We start from the raw sequence: 18,829 nt of genomic DNA on the forward strand, positions 1-18,829 counted from the left end.
ACATATGTTATTAACTCCGACTCAGTAGAGAGTCAGTGCAGTAAAATTCGGACTGTATATGAATTTTCTTATGTGTTTCCTGAAGAATTGCTTGGATTACCTCCTGATCATGAAGTTTAATTTTCGATTGAAGTATACCCGGGTACAGATCTAGTGTCAATTCCGCTATATCGAATGTCACCTATTGAGTTGAATGAGTTAAAGGTACAACTACAAGACTTATTAGACCGAGGGTTTATACGACCTAGTACGTCATCGTGGGGAGCTTCAGTGTTATTCGTTAAAAAGAAAGATGGTTCAATACGGTTGTGTATTGATTATCGACAGTTGAACAAGGTGACTGTTAAGAATAAATATCCGTTACCTCGCATTGATGGTTTATTTGATCAACTAAAGAAAGCTTCTATATTTTCAAAAATTGATTTAAGATCGGGATATTATCAGCTGAAGGTAAAGGAGAGTGATGTACCTAAGACAGCATTCCGTACACGGTATGGACATTATAAATTTTTGGTGATGCCATTTGGGTTAACAAATGCTCCGGCTGCTTTTATGGATCTTATGAATCAGATTTTTCAACCATATTTGGATCAGTTCGTAGTGGTTTTTATTGATGATATTTTGATATATTCGAAATCTGAAACTGAGCATGAACAGCATCTCCGAATTGTTTTGCAAATATTGCGAGAGAAACAATTATATGGGAAATTCAGTAAGTGTGAATTTCGGTTAACGGAGGTTGTATTCCTTGGTCATGTAGTATCAACATATGGGATAAGAGTAGATCCAAAGAAAATTGAAGCCATACTTCAGTGGAAAGTTCCTAGAAATGTGTCAGAGGTACGTAGTTTCCTTGGTTTGGCTGGATATTATCGAAGGTTTGTGAATGGATTTTCAAAAATAGCTTTACCAATGATAAAGTTACTGCAAAAGAATGTTCAGTTTGTTTGGAGTGAGTAGTGTCAAAAAAGTTTTGAAACGTTGAAGCAAATGTTGACAGAGGCACCAGTATTGACTTTGCCAGAGTCAGGAAATGATTTCGTTGTGTACAGTGATGCTTCTTTAAATGCTCTTGGGTGTGTACTGATGCAAAACGAAAATGTAATTGATTATACTTCACGACAATTGAAACCCTATGAACGTAATTATCCGACTCATGATCTGGAATTAGCAGCGGTGATTTTTGCTTTAAAGATTTGAAGACATTATCTATATGGTGAGAAATGCTATATCTACACTGATCATAAAAGTCTCAAATATCTTCTGTCACAGAAAGAATTGAATTTGAAACAGCGTTGGTGGATAGAACTTTTAAAAGATTATGATTGTGTTATTGACTATCATCCGGGTAAAGCTAATGTGGTAGTGGACGCATTAAGTAGGAAGGCTGCAACTGAGTTTAGAGCAATGTTTGCACAGCTCAGTATTGTTGATGATGGAATTTTTTTGCTGAATTGAGAGTAAAACCAGTAATGTTTGATCAAATTAGAACAACACAGTTAGAAGATGAAAATTTTATAAAGAAGAGGGAGACGGTACAGAACGGTACAACAGAGAATTTTAGCATTGATGAGCATGATTGTTTGAGATATCAGAATCAACTTTGTATTCTAACTATTTCAGAGTTGAAAGAGTTAATACTTCGAGAAGCACATGACAGTTCTTTTGCATTATATCCCGGAGGAACAAAGATGTATCATGATTTACGGGAACTGTATTGGTGGCCAGGTATGAAGAAAGATATAGTGGAATATGTGGCTAAATGTTTGACTTGTCAACGGGTAAAGGCAGAACATCAAGTTCCAACAGGGTTGCTTCAGCCGATTAATATTCCTAAATGGAAATGGGATTGCATCACGATGGACTTTGTAACCGGGTTACCACTGTCAACAAGTAAGAAAAATGTTATTTGGGTGATTGTTTATCGGCTTACAAAGTCAGCTCATTTTATAGCAGTCAAAACAGATTGGTCACTTCAAAGGTTGGCAGAAACTTATATCCGAGAAATTGTAAGGTTACATGGTATTCCTGTATCGGTAATTTTTGACCAGGATCCACGATTTACATCGAGGCTCTGGAAACAATTGCATGAGTCTCTCGGTACTCGACTTCATTTTAGTACAGCCTTTCATCCACAAACTGATGGGCAGTCAGAACAAGTTATTCAGATTTTAGAAGACGTGCTCCGAGCTTGTATCATAGATTCTGAATCAGGTTGGGAACGTTATTTACCGTTAGTTGAGTTTGTGTATAACAGTAGTTTCCAATCAAGTATTCAAATGGCACCGTATGAAGCTTTGTATGGTCGGAGATGTCGATCATCAGTGTGTTGGACAGAATTGAATGAAAGAAAAGTGATTGGTCCAGAGTTGATCCAAGAAACAGAAAATATTGTTAAAAATATTCGAGAAAGATTAAAGGCAGCATTTGATAGGCAGAAATCATATGCATATATGAAACGACGGGACAGTAAGTACTCAGTTGGAGACAAAGTGTTTCTTAAAGTTTCTCCTTGGAAGAAAATTTTGAGATTTGGCCGAAAAGGTAAATTGAGTCCGCGATACATTACACCGTATGAGGTTATAGAAAGAATTGGACCAGTGGCATATCATTTAGCTCTACCTCCTGAATTACAGAAGATTCATGATGTTTTCCATTTTCTATATTAAGAAGATACCGGTTAGACCCATCTCATGTGATTTCAACTGAAGATATAGAGATTCGACCAGATTTTTCATATGAAGAAGAATCGGTCAAAATACTGGCACATGATGTAAAGGAATTACGTAATAAACGAGTTCCCTTAGTAAAAGTGTTGTGGAGAAGTCACAATATTGAAGAAGCAACATGGGAACCGGAAGATACAATGAGATCACAGTACCCCCATCTCTTTACAGGTAAATTTCGAGGACGAAATTTATTAAGGGGGAGAAATGTCACGACCCAAATTTTAAGGTCATCGGAAAATTAAATTTTCAGGTTATAAATTCCAAAAAATAAATTCGTAAATATTTATTAGAAATATTTACGTAGCTAGTAGTGTAGTTAATTAGATTTTGGTTAAGTGAATTAGCTTGAATTAAGGTTAATTTAGTGAAAGGACTAGATTGAATATAGTGTAAAAGTTTAATTGTAGAATAGAGGAAATTCAAGGGATTAAATTAGCAATTAGGCCATAAGGTGACAAACGTATGGTAAAAATAAATAAAATGTGTAAAAATATAAATGGTACACATGTAATAAACATGTGTATTTACTTATATTATAAGAAAATAATAATAATATTAAAGTATATTATAATAATATAATATAGTAAAGTAATTAAATAAAAGAAAAGAAAGAAATAAAAGAATGAATGAAAAACGAAATAGAGCAAGGAAAGAAAGAAGGAAAAAGGGAAAGAAAAAAAAGGAAAATTTAGGGTTTTGGAGTTCCAAGCTTGATTGGTAAGTCAATTTAATCCCTTTTTTTGTAATTTTGATGTCTATGGAATCCTAGGAAAGAATACTACTTGAGTTATGTTGGAATTTAGAAATTTATTTAATTTTTAGACGTTGATTAAGTTGAATAAATAGAAGAATTAAGTATTAATTTGATGGAAATTCAAGTTAGAAGTGGGAGAAGGATTAAATTGTGAAAGAAAATATAGGTTTTGCAATAATAGGGATTGAATTGAGAAGATGTTATAATTAGTATTTTATGCTGAAATTTAAGAGTTGGGATAGCTTAAAATGATAATTGAATGAAAATATAGGGTTTATTTTGAAGAAAAAGAATGGTTATGGTGGACGGACTAAATTGGAATTTTAGTAAAAGTTACATAGAAATTAAAGAATGTGTTGTTAAATAATATATATTGATAATTTTAAATGTTAAATTTTATGTAGCCAACGTAGCACCAGAAACATCATCGAAAAAGGGAAATGAGAAAGTGAACGAGGATATCGAGTAAATTCGAGAAATTCGGTTTGTATTTCTATAAACTATGCTTAATGTTTTAATACAATGTAATTGTTATTTTTTTATATAGTTAGAATGTATATGAATAATATGATAAAAACTGTTACTACTATTGTATTGTAATTGAATTACATGTGAATTATTATGGAAAAATATTGAAATGAAGTGAAATTAAATTAAAAATGGAAATTTGAAAATTGGAAGTTGACTGAAAACCCTATTAACAATGTCGGACTATTCGGATATAGTTGGCATGCCATAGGATCAGTGGAGTTAGGGATATTCTGACTCTGTGTCGATGAGACACTTTATGTGTCGCTAGACTATGACTGTTTCGGATTCGTTTCGAAGAGGTACTCTGTACCTAACTATGACTGTGACTGTTTCGGATCTGTTCCGAAAAGGTACTATGTGTACCATGACTGATATTGTTACCCTTATGGTGTATTCTCGCTTCAGCCGATGAAACATTGTATTACATCCCTGGTGTGTGGGTTGGATTTGGATCCGCGTATCCGTTCAGGTCCGAGTTATGCTAATAGGGGTAATTGAAAGTACTAAAGACAAAGACTGACTGCTATGAATTATGTGACTGTGACGGTTATACAAGTATTGAAAGATATTGAATGATGTGAAAAGTATAAATAGAATTGCTTAAATACATTTAAGAGTTATAAGTTAAAGGTAAGTGATGAAACTAATAAGATTATGAAGTAAAAAGTTATATTACAATGTATATACATAGCTTATTATTGTTTTAAGTATTAGTTTATAGAAATACCACTGAGTGCATACTCAGCGTACGATTTGTTTCCGTGCACAGGCTAGGTACGAAAGAAAGCTAAGGACTCAGCATCCAAGCCGATCCCGGACTCAAAGTGGTGAATACTTTTCTTTTGGTAAAATGGCATGTACCTAGGTTATTAAGGTGTTATTTTGTATATGATAGTCTATAAACATGAAAGTTATTGAAGCATGGTATGAAATATGCATATTTTGGAAGTTAAACTTACATGAGTTTGACTAGTATGTTAATGTGGTACATAATTCTTAAGAGGTATTTAAGGGAATGAATGAATATTTGCTAAGTTTGAATGGCATAATGAATGATATTTGATTTAAGAACTATTAGTATATGTTTGGGCATGAAATAAATGTGTTTAACATGTGAAAATAGCTTAGAAATGGTCAAAAATCAGGATTTCACACGGCCTACCCACTTGGGCGTGTGCCCAGGCCATGTGAATAAGTCAGAATCTAAATGAATCTGCCCATGGCCTAGCCCCACGACCATGTTGAGCCCCACGGGTAGGCCACACGAGCATGTTCCAGGCCACACAGGCGTGTGCCCCTATCTTCAAGGAAAAATTTCCAGAGTTGCCTGTTTAGTCCCAGATCACTTCTAAAACATATATTGGGCCCTGTAGGCCCATATTAGGGACTTTATGATGAAATTTGTTGAATATATTTTGGAATGTAAATTTTACGACTCAGTTTGGTATAAACGTTAGTGTATAAGTCCGGTAATACCTCGTAGCTCTATTCCGGTAACGGCTTGGGGTTAAGGGGTGTTACACTATACCTTTATGGGTACTTTGCAATCTTGTATGAATTTCTATGAGCCAACTATATCCTGCCTCATTTACTTCAGCTGATACCAATACAATGTTAGCATTCCTTTATACACCAATTATCATACATTTATCATTCCTAATCTTCTATATCTTGTTAACAGAGGAATCCTTCCAATCATTTCACAGACCTCTTATCCCATAATACTTACTTAACATAACAAACCCTTAGAAACCACTTCCAACAACCCATACCTTAACTCATACTCTTTTTTCAAACAATTTCTCACTGACATTATCTTGAACGGATACATATATATATGGCAAATACTTACGCAGAATTTTATACCATTAATTCACACTCAAACATACCCCAATCCAGTTCTGTACATATATCCATACTGATATTTCACTACGTCTACCATCCAAATGAACATAATATGCTATACCAGAATCTCATAATTCAAAATAGCATTAACTTTGATTCAGAATAATTTTAGAAGAAGATGCAATACCACTTACTTTCCATATTTACATTTCATTGTGACAGATACACTTCTCAACATATAGATACGCATTTCTTTTTCATGAAACCCTTATGACTTTATTCAACTATTATTCTAGAGCATATCAATATCTTATATTGGTTATACTTATTACAGAACTACTAGAATTTACTCATATCATATCATAAAGACAGACACGCTACATTCTGATCCATAGCTTACCAGATATTTCTGTCAATTCATGCCACATAGGCCTAACAGAACATGCCACAAAGGTTATTCTTCCAAATTTCACCACAAAGGCTAATATTAGTTATCGTGCTTACAATATGGTTTCACCTAAACTTACATTATGTGAGGTTTTCCCATCACCATCTTGGGACACGCAAAGAACCTCATTGGGAAATCACCATTCATTAGATCATTTTAAAGGGTGCCATGGCCATGGACTTTTCCTTCAAAGTTCATATTAGAGTTCATATTTTTAGTCCCAATGGACTCCATTAGACACCACCGCGGTGAACAGATACATACTCTCTTAACAGACTCTTCATGCATTAACACAATCTAAATTCAACATTTTCCTTCACTAACATACACCCAATCAAGACACACACCTCATAGCATGCATTTAAGACATATACATTTTTAGCCAAACTTTAATGTTTCAATACTCGTACGCTAATCATTACATACTTGAAATTATCATATTCACTACCCAGATACATACTATACTTTCTATAGTTTCTAATTCACAGTTCAATCAATTTCCTATAGGTATCTCCCAATATGAACAGTATACATATAGGAATCAGCAAGAACTCACTTGATTCTTAATAACGGCAGTTCAGAACTATAGATCTAAATATCCATCTCGAACCAAAAACAAACATTGCTTTCAGAACATAAGAACATCATTAAGACTCATTTGTATACAATTTACTATAGATTCAAATACTAACAACTCCCATGTAAAGCATTATACTTACATCTTACCATTCATGCACCTATTACGCACTTACTCTTTTAGAATTTAACATGCAAAATAGAAATACTTATCTAAGAATGGAATAGCCACTGATCATGATATAACCTTAGCTTCTAGATTATCGATAAAAAGATACATCCAGATTTAAGGAAGGTATATGTAAATTCCACTTAAAGAAAAGGAAAAATAACCCCTTTCATAACACACTTTCACATATAAATATAGCTTATCTTTCTTATTGGAATTTAACAAGTTTCATACGTATTAGAACTTGCTTTCTTATCGACCTACAATTTTTGAAAAAATAAAAATAAGTTCCCTTCATCAAACTTATTAGGCTAAACTATACGGTTGGTTTCTAACCAAATTACTTAAAGTCTAACTAGCATAGTATTCCATACAAACCGGGCATACTACACCTTTGGTGAATACTCATCTTATTTTTCCCTTTTATCCTTTAACACAAATGTATCCCTAATATAGTAGGATATCATGAAATCAAATTCTTACTAACTCAAGTGGCGGATGCTAAACGCCCACACGTATGCGCCAAAATGATCATTTGGGCAGATAACACCATGCCAGATAGACTGTTTACGGCTGTATGCCTAAAACTTTAAATCCGCTAGAACTGGGGTGTTATAATGTGTATAATGGGGTCAAGTGCAGAGGTTAGCATATGGTTTCCGCTAGGAATTAGAAAAGTATCAGCCAAATTCTGAAAGGAAGTCCAAAATACTTAGGTCGAGGAATTTAACAACATCGTTTAAATGTAATATTGGTTGAGACTCATTAAGTTTCGTTGAACTTACAAGCGTTTATATGTAATGCAGGTTCTTGGAATTGAACTAATGCACCAGGAGGGACCAAGCCAGGAATGCGCCAAGGTGGCAGTTCGAAAAGCAATATTATGCATATAGAATGGCACTTTTGAAAATATGGCAACTAGTATCCTACGCCATGATTAAATCTGGTTTAAAAAATATTTAAGTCGTAATGTCTTATACTGTTTTGAGAATTTATTGTAATCAATAAACGTTTCCTTTAAAAAAATTTGACTTAGAAAAGAAAATAAATAAATAAGAAGAATGTTCAGTATGGTTTTCGCCAATTGCAAAATTTTGTTAAGTATTTAAATATTGTAGCATCTTATATCCGGGTTTGGTAAATCGGGTTAGGTGTAGGGTGTTACAATTTAATTGGAACTACAATATCTAAGATTTTCTAAATATCTAATATAAAGATCATATGATTGGTAGCACCTGCGTCAAGAATCAATTCAAAATCTTTGTTGTGTTGAGTGTTAGTAGCCAAGCCTACCACATTAGCAGAGCTACAGCAACATCAGCACTTTTGTTAAGAAGCACAAGCATCTGTTGATATTGATCTTGTGTAAAAATAAGAGTTGTATTAGAAGGAATAGAAGCTTCTGAACTTTATTGAGTAGCATCTTTAGTATGGGATCCATTTGAAGCAGAAGCATTAATAGCTTGATATGATTTCTTATTTGTGATCTTAAAATTAGAAGGATAACCAATCAGTTTATAACAATTTTCTCCCCTATGGCATTTTAGTTTACAATGGTCACATGTTCTATTAAACCTTTTCTTTTGACCACTTTGAGATGCTACATACATGACTATTGATTCCAAGCTACTAGAACTATGAGCAATCTATCTTTGTGACTCTTTTTGAATCAACAAGTAGGCTTGATTAATTGTATGCAAAGGCTGCATGAGTAGCATTTTTCGTTGAATTCTCATAAGCACAATAAGAGTATGGCACTAACACATCATATTCATCCCACAATAAACATAGCTTAGTAAAGCATGTAGAAACAAAACATACACCCCATACGTGAGATGTTATTTCTCTATGCAAGAAGTAAATTCTTGAACCTTCAAGCTTGTCATACCTTTCTTTAAGGTCTTTCCACACTAAAGATGCAAAAGAAGCAAATATTATGCATTTTGAAAGCTCTTTAGAAACATTATTCAAAATCCAAGAAAGAATCATAGCATTACACCGTTACCATTGAGGATGTAATGATGCATTATATAGACCCTTGTAACATGCACCATCTACAAATCCCAATTTATTTTTAGCTAATAATGTTGTACACATTGATCGACTCCAAATGCTATAGTTTTCTATCATTGTTAACTGGTTTGACACAAGAAGTGTACCTAGTGTATCTGAAGCATAAAGATACAATGGATGATTGTAATCTAATACCTCCACACTTGCTGTAGTTGTTACTGTATTTGTTTGCTCTTCCAAGTTACTCCAACTAATAAAGTAATAAAATAAAATAAAAATAAACAAAATACGAACTAAGATCATACCAAAATTCTATCAAAACACTTGAATAAACAAACTAGAAAATAATATTTTTTATTACAAAATTGTCAACCACAAACAAACCATTCGAGAATGACAAAACTAGAGCCTTACCTAGCTCTGATACCATATTAAAACTGATGAATCTTGAACCATAAAACTGAAAAAAATATCTTTACTCTATATTTCATACTTCTAGTTTACATGAACTGCATATTTATAACTTTACAACATATAACAACTAACTAAACTAACTTAACTTAGATAACTAACTAACTTGTATCTTATCTTAACAAAATATGTCTTAATTCAATGTTGTACTAATTCAATGTTGTTCTAACATATTTGATTAAATATATGATATTAATTCAATATTCTACTAATATATGCCTTAATTCATGGGTTAATTTATCTTAATATTGCTTAGATTATGATAATTTTTTATATTTAGGAAAGTTTTAAAATTATAAACTTTTAGATTTTATGTTGAAAATAAAGAATCTAATGGTGTTTAATGGAAACTTAAAATATAAATATTCTTCACATTGTAATATATTAAATTTATTTAAAATACATAATTAATCATTAATACTTTGAATTTAACATCAAAAGCACATGTACTATTTTATATTATGTAAATAAGTAAAATAACAAATTGTACGGTGTTTTAAACTATTAACTTTTATATTTAAAGTACAACATAGGAAATTGAATGTGTTGAATGAAAATTTATAATACAAATATTATTCACCTTATAATGTATTGAATTGTTTCAAAATACTAGCGTAATAAAAGTACAATCAATCCATGTGTCAGTAGTCTGTTTTGCCAAATGTCATATGACTAACTCAACTTTCCAATTTTGCTTCCCAACCTGACTATAATATATATTAAATTTCAAATTATTAATCATTTGTATGTTCAATGGAATTGTAGCACTGTTAGCAAAGTTAAAGGTGACTTTAAATGAGTAGTATGTTTATCTATAATTAACGTAAAAATAACAATAGTGATGGTATTAGATATTATGATAATATTATAACGTGAGACAAGATAAACTAAATATATCACACCCCACTGTTTATCTAAACTCACCTTAAATTTCCGATCCGGTATGTAAAAATTGGGCCCATCAGCTGACTTTGTCGAAAATGTTGCGGTCATCTCTAAGTTAGGCCATCTATCGTATATAATTTAATGCTGCATTGCTTGCTCCACATTTATTATATAAAATATTAATTTATATTACATCCACCATTAAAACATTTTAGGTAAAATGAATATTCTCTTAAAATTTATTCAATGAAGAGATAACATAAATTTTATTAAAATCTTTGAATATGCTATTTTTGGTTATTTTGTTTAAAAATTATATAAAAAATATCACTGTAATAGCATTACTTGTTATTTAAAAGATTTTTGTAATTGAGAATCGGGATGGTTTGATGGGCTTATAAATTTTGCCTATTCATTTAAAACGGTACTGCAAATAAATACTTCACGATATTTCCCATTGATGCCAAAAAAAATTGAGGAATTTGGACAAGGTGGGCATCAATGTAATGCCCAGATTAAAAGTGGGAATTGATTTAAGAACATACAACAAGATTATATCTGTCGGGCAATGTGAAGTTGCTGCTGCTTAATCATCATCATCGTCTTCAGACATGGCAATCTCCTCGGAATCCTATTGAAACAAGGCGATATCGTTAAGAAAAAACCCGAAAATTTTATAACACTGCATTGAGGTAAGAAAACTGACATGATGTTGTCGTGGTCGTCGCCGTCGAATGTTGTTTCGAATGGCTGTAATTGATCGAATTACTATGTACATTGGGAGTAAAATTCCGGTGGCTCTCAAAAGCAGTATCTGTAAAAATTTATGGCAAGTAAGTGAACTGTTCCTAATATTGTAAATGCTAAAAAAGTATAGCCAGTACAACAATGGTGGATTTTCTTACCATAAGAAGTGCAAACGGGTAATCATCTGTTTCGCCATTAATGACAGCAAAGAGATGTTTTATGAGCAAAACCACGGTAAACTGGCAATTCATTAACATGATAATAAACCAACATTAGTAACTTAACATGCATGTGGAATACTACTAAAATAAAATGCATGTGCAATAGTTAACCCCATTTTATTTAGATCATATTGTATAGATGGTCCCTATACCATATGTTTTTGACGACTTTTAGTGTAAAAAGTGATGGATTCAAACATTAAGTTTTGGAGGCTTAATTAAATTTTTTAGAAGTTCTAGAGGATTTAATTAAAATTTTTAAAAATTTGGAGGATATAATGAGAATTTTGAAAACTTTTGAGAGAGTTTAATTGAAACTTTAAAAAATTTATGGGGCCAATTAAAATTTTAAAAAATTTCAAGGGTCTAATGTGATTTTCCAATAAAAAATTTGAGAGTGGAGGCAGGTCCCAGCTCCTACTACCATCCAGCCCATACACCTTTCCATTTTTTTGTAAGTGACCAAATATTCTATATTTTTAAAATATGCAAAAAATTATTGAACTATACAAAAATTGCTAAATTATTTGATAGAATTAACCGAATTGTAGTAGAGGGACGAAATCAACCAAAAACACATGACACAGGAACCTTCTATAGAATTTGACCTTTTATCTAAACCATAAAGAAATCAATGATTTGTTAACAATGAAGTGGTTTTCAGATCAGGTAAAGGGTTTCACTCAATTCATAATATGGATACAGCAAATTTAAATAAATTGAAAAAAAAAAACACACTTACGGTGAGGGCCATTGATCGGCAACAAGCGGCACCTCTTTCAATGGTTGAAGTACATTGAAAGAATTCATTTTCGTCGTTCATTACTTCTTGTGGTTCAACCTCTCTTCTGGGAATTTGCAGGCTATCTCTGAGGGACCAAAAACAAAAATTTAAATTTTTTTAAAATAAAATAAAATAATAGACTGCTAAATGAAAAGGCTGCTAAGTAAAATACAGAATTTGCAGAAGATCACAGTATAATTAATTGCTACTAGGCCCCGTTGTGAATCAGTAATTAGCGGAAAAAAGCATGTTTGGGGTCTCTGGCTTTTTTTGATTAAAATTAGAGAACCTTTTTTTAAAATAAAGATGAACACTTTTATTTTAAAGTGAACAATTTTTTTATTTCAACGGCACAAAGCTGGCAATTTTCTTTAGCAAAAAAAATTATGATTACCGGAAATCATTATTTCACCAGCGATTAAATTTAACTAATTATTAGCTAAACAAATAGTGGTTTGTACCGGACTGATCCGAAGAAAGAAATTTTAAATGATTATACCTAATGGTTACTGCAGCTTCAATTAGTTGAGACTTCTTTGAAGGTGCTATTACTGTATATCCTGGTTCATATTCCTTCATCATTTAGAAAAAAACAAAAGGTTAATTGAACAGTGAAAGTTTTCATTAATAACTGCTAATTGTTGAATGTTCTAATAAGATTAAATAAACAACCATTAACAACAGTTCTTTAAATGAAGCAATGAAAATCATTAAACACTGAATCACAAGCTTTGAAGAATCCCAGAAATGAAGGTTTAAAATTTAGAAACTTCTTTTTTTTTTTTTATGTGATCATTAGATTGCGAACCTGAAGACAAATTTCACAAGTTGTGTTCCCTTTCTCGTTACACCATCTCTGTATACAATCTCTATGTGCAAACTGAGAATCAAAAAAAAAATCAAAAACATGAAAACAAGCATTAAAATCAAAAGAATAAAGAATAAAATTGTTTTTTTTTTTACCTTAACAGAGCCAGAACAAGCACAAGGAGCTTCCAAGCTTTTCATGCTTTCAAATTCTTCTTCGTGGCAAATTCTACAGTGTGAAATCGAAGAATCTGATGGTAAATCATCGATAAACAAAGCAATATCTCCCATTTCTTCTTTTCCCCCTTTTGTGTATGTTTTTGAAATTTCGCTTTGATCTTCAAAATTGACTCTCCTCTCTCACTGCCTTCGTTTCTAAAGGGTTTTTGAAAATCCTCCATTTTTTTTCTTTATTTATAATTAGGAGTTTCGAAATAAGAAACAAGAGGTTGAAATTACATAACTATCCCTCTCCCTTCTCTTACTTGAAAATTTGTTATTATTATTATTTTTTCTGAAAAGGGATTATAAAAAGTAATAAACAAAAAGTTGTTGCTTCATTTGAAATGTAACGTAATACGTTCATAATAATTAACTGATTATCATTTCATCCCTGTTTTTATAACTATTTCGTATTATTTGTATTTGTAATTATAATTATTTAAAAGAGATTGGATTTATTCGGAAAAAAAGCTTATAAAATATCGAGCTTTTTAACAAATGAAGCACTCTCTTTATGATCCTTTCATGACTCACGCTGATAGTGAAAGATAAAACAAAAAGTAAAATGTAATTTTATCATTTTAATAACTTATATCTTCATAAATTATATCGTATATTAATTTAAAACTTTATAAATTTTAAATTCCCATTTCAAGGGGTGGAGCCACCCTTCATACACAACCCTTCACTTAGAATAATATCAAACCCGTTGAAGACAACTTTATAAATAAAGGTAAACAAAAATTGATTCGATTCGAAAAATTGAAAAAAAATTTAAATTTCGAGTTAATCGAATTGAATTATTCGAATTATTCGAATCAAGTTAAATTTTACAACTCGAATAATTCAAATAACATATTGGTGTAAATATTTTTTTGGTCCTTGTCAAGTTTAAAAATGAGCAAATTTCTCTTTCTCTCAACAAAAAAAAATATAAAGAAAGGTAAAAAATTAAAAATTTTCTAGAATAATAATTTGGGCAACCTAAATAAATTAATTAATTTTCAAATTTATCATATTAAAGTAATTTTTTTAATTATTTTGCTTTGAATTTTTTTTTAAATATATATGGTTCCAAATTTATATACTCTAACATAGAATTAGTTATATTGTAACAAGATTTTAATTTGATATGTTTAATTTTTAAATTTAACTCGAAAAAATTTTAAATCTAGTTGGGATGATAAAATAGGACTCCTCAACTCAATTAATCCGAAATTTTTTCACTCGATTCGATCGAACACTTATCTTATTTATAAATTTCTCTCTAAATTCATAAATTTATAATAATTGAAAAAAAAAACCATGTTCCTTAGCCCTTGCCTTCTTATTAATTTTCTTTTTATTCATACGGTACGACATGAATTCAACGTGTTAACTATTTATTTTTCTATTGATTCACATAGAGGGTCAAAACTGGAACTATAATTTATTATTATTTCTACATAATTTTAATCCAAAATTATTAAAAACCAAGATATGATTTCATGTCCAATTCAAAAATAATGCTTTTAGGTTTGAATTTGAGACGTCTGATCTAAGAACCAACGATCCCTAACGTACCTGAAATTCAAAAAGTGGGCCCTTCTTTTTTAAAATATATTTTTAAATGATTTTTTTTAAAAACATGAAAAATAATTAAATGTGCTTTTTGGGCCCCACTTTCTGACGCTCGATAATAATTTTCCTTTTTTTTTTTCTCTCTCGATCTTATCGGTTTTTTTTTTCTTTTTCCCATGAAGGATTTATTTGTTTCCCTTTGTAATTAGCAAATGGATTTGAATTTGGGTTTCGTTTTTTAGTCTCACAAATGGCATTTGCAACGAAGCAAAAACCAAAGGCACTGAATTTTGAGTCTACCAACATCAAATTTATGTATTTATTTATCATTAATATATTGTTTTTATTGAATTAAATTTATAAAAACTATTTTTTATTTTATTTTTATTTTTTATATGATATTTTTTAAAATAATTTCTTTAAAAAAAAAGTAACTCTAGATGTATTGATTTTATTTAGCACTTGACTGGTTACTAATTACAGTAATTGGTTTGATCAACTAATTTTATTAATTAATTTTTGATCAACTAGTTTTATTAACTAATTTGATCAAATGATTCTATTAATTGTTTAGCTAAAAAAGTTTGATAAAATTCAGATGATAGTTGAAAATTGATTTGCGTAAAATGATAAATAAGGGCATGACAAATTTTATTGTTAAGTATTTATTTGTTTATAATACTTTAGTCTTTATTGAGTGAAATCATTAAAATAAAACACTATTACCAATGAATTAAAATGTCAATTATAGAAATTAATTAATGAATATTTTTTAAATTCTCAATAAACAAATTTCTTAAGTTCCTTATTTGCAAATATTAACATTGTAGAAATTGATAAATATCAATAGTGTATCAATATAATTGTAAACTAAATTCTTAATAATAATTATGTCACACTCTGAATAAATTTGTCAAATAATATATTTCAATTAATATAAAGTTGCATAAGAAATCATTTTACACAAGTAAATTGAAAACAAATTAAGAGTATATAAATATTTAAGGATGAATGAGCTCGATTGAAAATTTCTATATTAATTTTTGTCAATTTACAGTGGAGGTTTTTTTTTAGAGGTTTACTTTGAACTTTGAAAGTGAAAGTGAAAATAGGAGAATAGAGAATATTGATATCTTAAGACCCCTATTAGGTTTGAGAGCATGTGTCAATGAAAATTAGCATGGCCAGATGTGTTATTACATATATCCCATTCTCAATCAACCATTAAAAAAAGTTGTCCATCACAGTATTTTTTGTTTTGGAAGTTTTAGCTCAACAAGCTCTTACAAACATTCATTTTATCAAACACTACAATTAGAGTATTTGATTATCTAATCTTCCATTTATGCCCAAATCAACTAAAAAAAACCCAAAACTCTATTTATTGTATTTTTTCAAGACTAGCGCTTTATTTTAAAAATAGTAAATATTTTTGGGAATGTGATATAATATAATATTTTTAACATCACATTGAATAGGGTGATTGTAAATAAAACTGTTTTGAATTTATAACTGGGTTAATTACTCTAAAGGTCCTCAAACTATGGTTCATTTTTTAAATTAGTTTTCAAATTGTTAAAAATATTAAGTTCTTAAAGTATTAATCCTGTATCAATATTCAAGTGTTTTTTTGTGAGAATAGCCGCCAACTTGAGTATTGATTGTTAGGCTTGATTTTATGCTGAGTATATTTAAGACATGCGGATCAAATTTTAAACATGTTAATATTTGTTACATGAACAATTTGATTTTTAAGTGTTAAAAGAAAAGAAATAGATATCCTAAATTAATGGCATTGTATATTTCTTTTAACACGTCAAATCCAAGTTGCTTGTGCAATAGGTATATAACATTTCAAATAGCTTCGTGTTAGATTCAAGATGATATTTAATGCTCGAGCCGACATTAGGTTGATGAAAAGGCTTAATTAATATGATATTGATACTTTGAAGATCCAATTAAATATTTTAAAATTTATGAATAAATTAGAATTTCAAATAATGATTTAAGGTGCTTAGTGCAATTAACCCTTTCTACTCAATCATTTGGACAATGCGGCTACAGCATGCGTGGCGCGCCCAAAATGATATACAATTATATATCCTTTTTGTTAATGTCCGGTCAACTAAAAAACAAGAGATTAAAAGTTAATGAAGGATGGAATTAGAAATTTTATATTTGACTTTAAAAAAAAATAACTATAAAATATTAAATGTTAAATACGAAGGGGCCCGACCTACCCCTCATTACGTCCTTCGAAGAAGCTAATATTTATATTATGTATTTGATATGATAAATGTTTCCCATAAAAGATATCCAAAATCTGAATGATTAATTGGTATTTTTAAACATTGTGAAACGAATGATTAAGGATGAGTTTAGATGGGCAGTGTATTTATCTACGATTAGTGTAAAAATAATAGTGATAATGAAATTAAATATTGTAATAGTACTGTAACGTAAGATAAAAAATAAGTTAAACACACTTTATATCATCATCTATCCAAACTATCCTAATTTGATTTAATTATTTAAAAAAAAAAGAATTTTGAAATAAAATATTGTTATTTAGCTAGAAAAATAATGAGGCTAAGGTTATGGTTAGAAAAGAAAATTAAGGGAGAATTAATGGATTAGTAATAGTAGTGGAAGGTTGTTGAATTGTTAACTTCAAAGTGGGAGAGGGAATGGGATTTAAAGAAAAGGCTGAGGTATGGGGTGTTCCTTGAATCGAATTAGATTACACAGTTGAAATTATTTAATATATTGATTTAAATTTAGTTAAATTAAATTTTAAAATATTACTTGAAATCAAAACAAAAATTTATTAATTTTATAAAATTTTAATTATTTTTAAATTAACAATTAAATTGATTGGACTTATAATCTGACCAATTTAACTATCAAGCCGATAGAAACTGTTTATAATTGAGATAAGGGGGAGAAATGGGGGCTGGCCTTGACTCTATAAAGTTGGCTACATGGTTCGGTTTTTGTATGAAAAATGTCGAGCTGATTGAAAACAAGGTTGGGCCATGGGTCCACATATGCTACTGGTGACCATTTGGTGGCTTGCCCAACTTGCCTGCTGCACTTTTTTTTTTAATAATTTTATTATAAGTTTTATTATATATTTTTTATATAATATTTAGAATTATTTATAATCCTTTTATAATTCATAAATAGGAGAATAATTCGTTTCAGTGCACTCAAACTCATATCTCCTACATTAATTACAATATACATGTCAATTGAATTAAGACTCAATCAATTTTTTTTTCATTTTAAAAATTTTTCAAATTATATGAAAAAAAAATTAAAACTTTCTTGTCGATTGTCCTACACTTGAACTTGTACTTGAAGGTATAAAATAATGTGCTTAATTATGGGTTCCATAAGTTTTAGGAGTTTTGCTGAAAAGAAATTAAGAAAAAAAAACATCATTAAGAAGAATTATGAACAATAAGAATATAAAACTATGGGTTATTTCTGTTTATGAGTAGATTTTCTGTTTATTTCTTCTTCTTCTTCTTTGAACAAATTCTGATTATTTTTTTGAATTTAAAACTATGGGTTATTTCCAATTTTTAGTCATAGGTTTCATTGCTTCTTTTCTGGCTTTTGTGAATGGGTTGTATTCCCAATACTTTTATATTTAGTTTTCTATTAATATATCCACTCAAATCTTTGATTAAATATATATATTCTTTATTAAGAAAAAAATTTTGATGAATTTTTTAATAAAAATTTGAATTTGAGAATTTTTAATATCAAGTACTTCTAGCTCTTTTTGTCATGCATTTTTGGTTTTTGTTTTCACCTAATAGTCTATAAATTTTAAAATTAAAATAAATAACTAGGTGAAAGGCACGAATAAATTTATTTGCTATCTTTAGTATTGTTAGTAAAAATAAATTCTCACAACTTTGAAAGTTTGAGTTTGAGTTTCATCATTTACAACTTTATGATTATAATATATAGATCTTGGCTTCACCATGTACATATGCCATGTGTGCAGCTTATTTGATTATTTTCAAATTAGTTCGATTCTTCATCACATTGGTTGA

At 30.0% G+C, this 18,829-nt stretch overlaps 1 protein-coding gene across 1 annotated transcript; it reads right to left on the bottom strand.

Annotated features, from left to right (window-relative positions):
- Positions 1–10,849: 10,849 nt before the first annotated feature.
- On the bottom strand, positions 10,850–13,374 carry LOC107925568 (E3 ubiquitin-protein ligase MARCHF8). Its single transcript, XM_016856285.2, has 7 exons — positions 13,137–13,374; positions 12,982–13,053; positions 12,673–12,746; positions 12,132–12,258; positions 11,327–11,407; positions 11,128–11,235; positions 10,850–11,052 (listed from the first exon to the last, which is right to left on the bottom strand). The coding sequence occupies exons 1-7, from the start codon at positions 13,269–13,271 to the stop codon at positions 11,008–11,010; spliced, it is 642 nt and encodes a 213-aa protein (XP_016711774.1). The 5' UTR covers positions 13,272–13,374; the 3' UTR covers positions 10,850–11,007.
- Positions 13,375–18,829: the final 5,455 nt, after the last annotated feature.

The sequence above is a fragment of the Gossypium hirsutum genome, chromosome A12 (genome assembly GCF_007990345.1).
Source record: "Gossypium hirsutum isolate 1008001.06 chromosome A12, Gossypium_hirsutum_v2.1, whole genome shotgun sequence".
Taxonomy (NCBI): Eukaryota; Viridiplantae; Streptophyta; class Magnoliopsida; order Malvales; family Malvaceae; genus Gossypium; species Gossypium hirsutum.

Excerpts from the sequence above, each read along its gene's own strand:
- LOC107925568 (XM_016856285.2), bottom strand. The coding sequence starts at position 13,271 with ATGGGAGATATTGCTTTGTTTATCGATGATTTACCATCAGATTCTTCG. Across the intron at positions 11,408-12,131 it reads GCCGATCAATGGCCCTCACC|TTTACCGTGGTTTTGCTCAT; the intron begins GTAAGTGTGTTT and ends ATGAATTGCCAG. Across the intron at positions 11,236-11,326 it reads ACCCGTTTGCACTTCTTATG|ATACTGCTTTTGAGAGCCAC; the intron begins GTAAGAAAATCC and ends AAATTTTTACAG.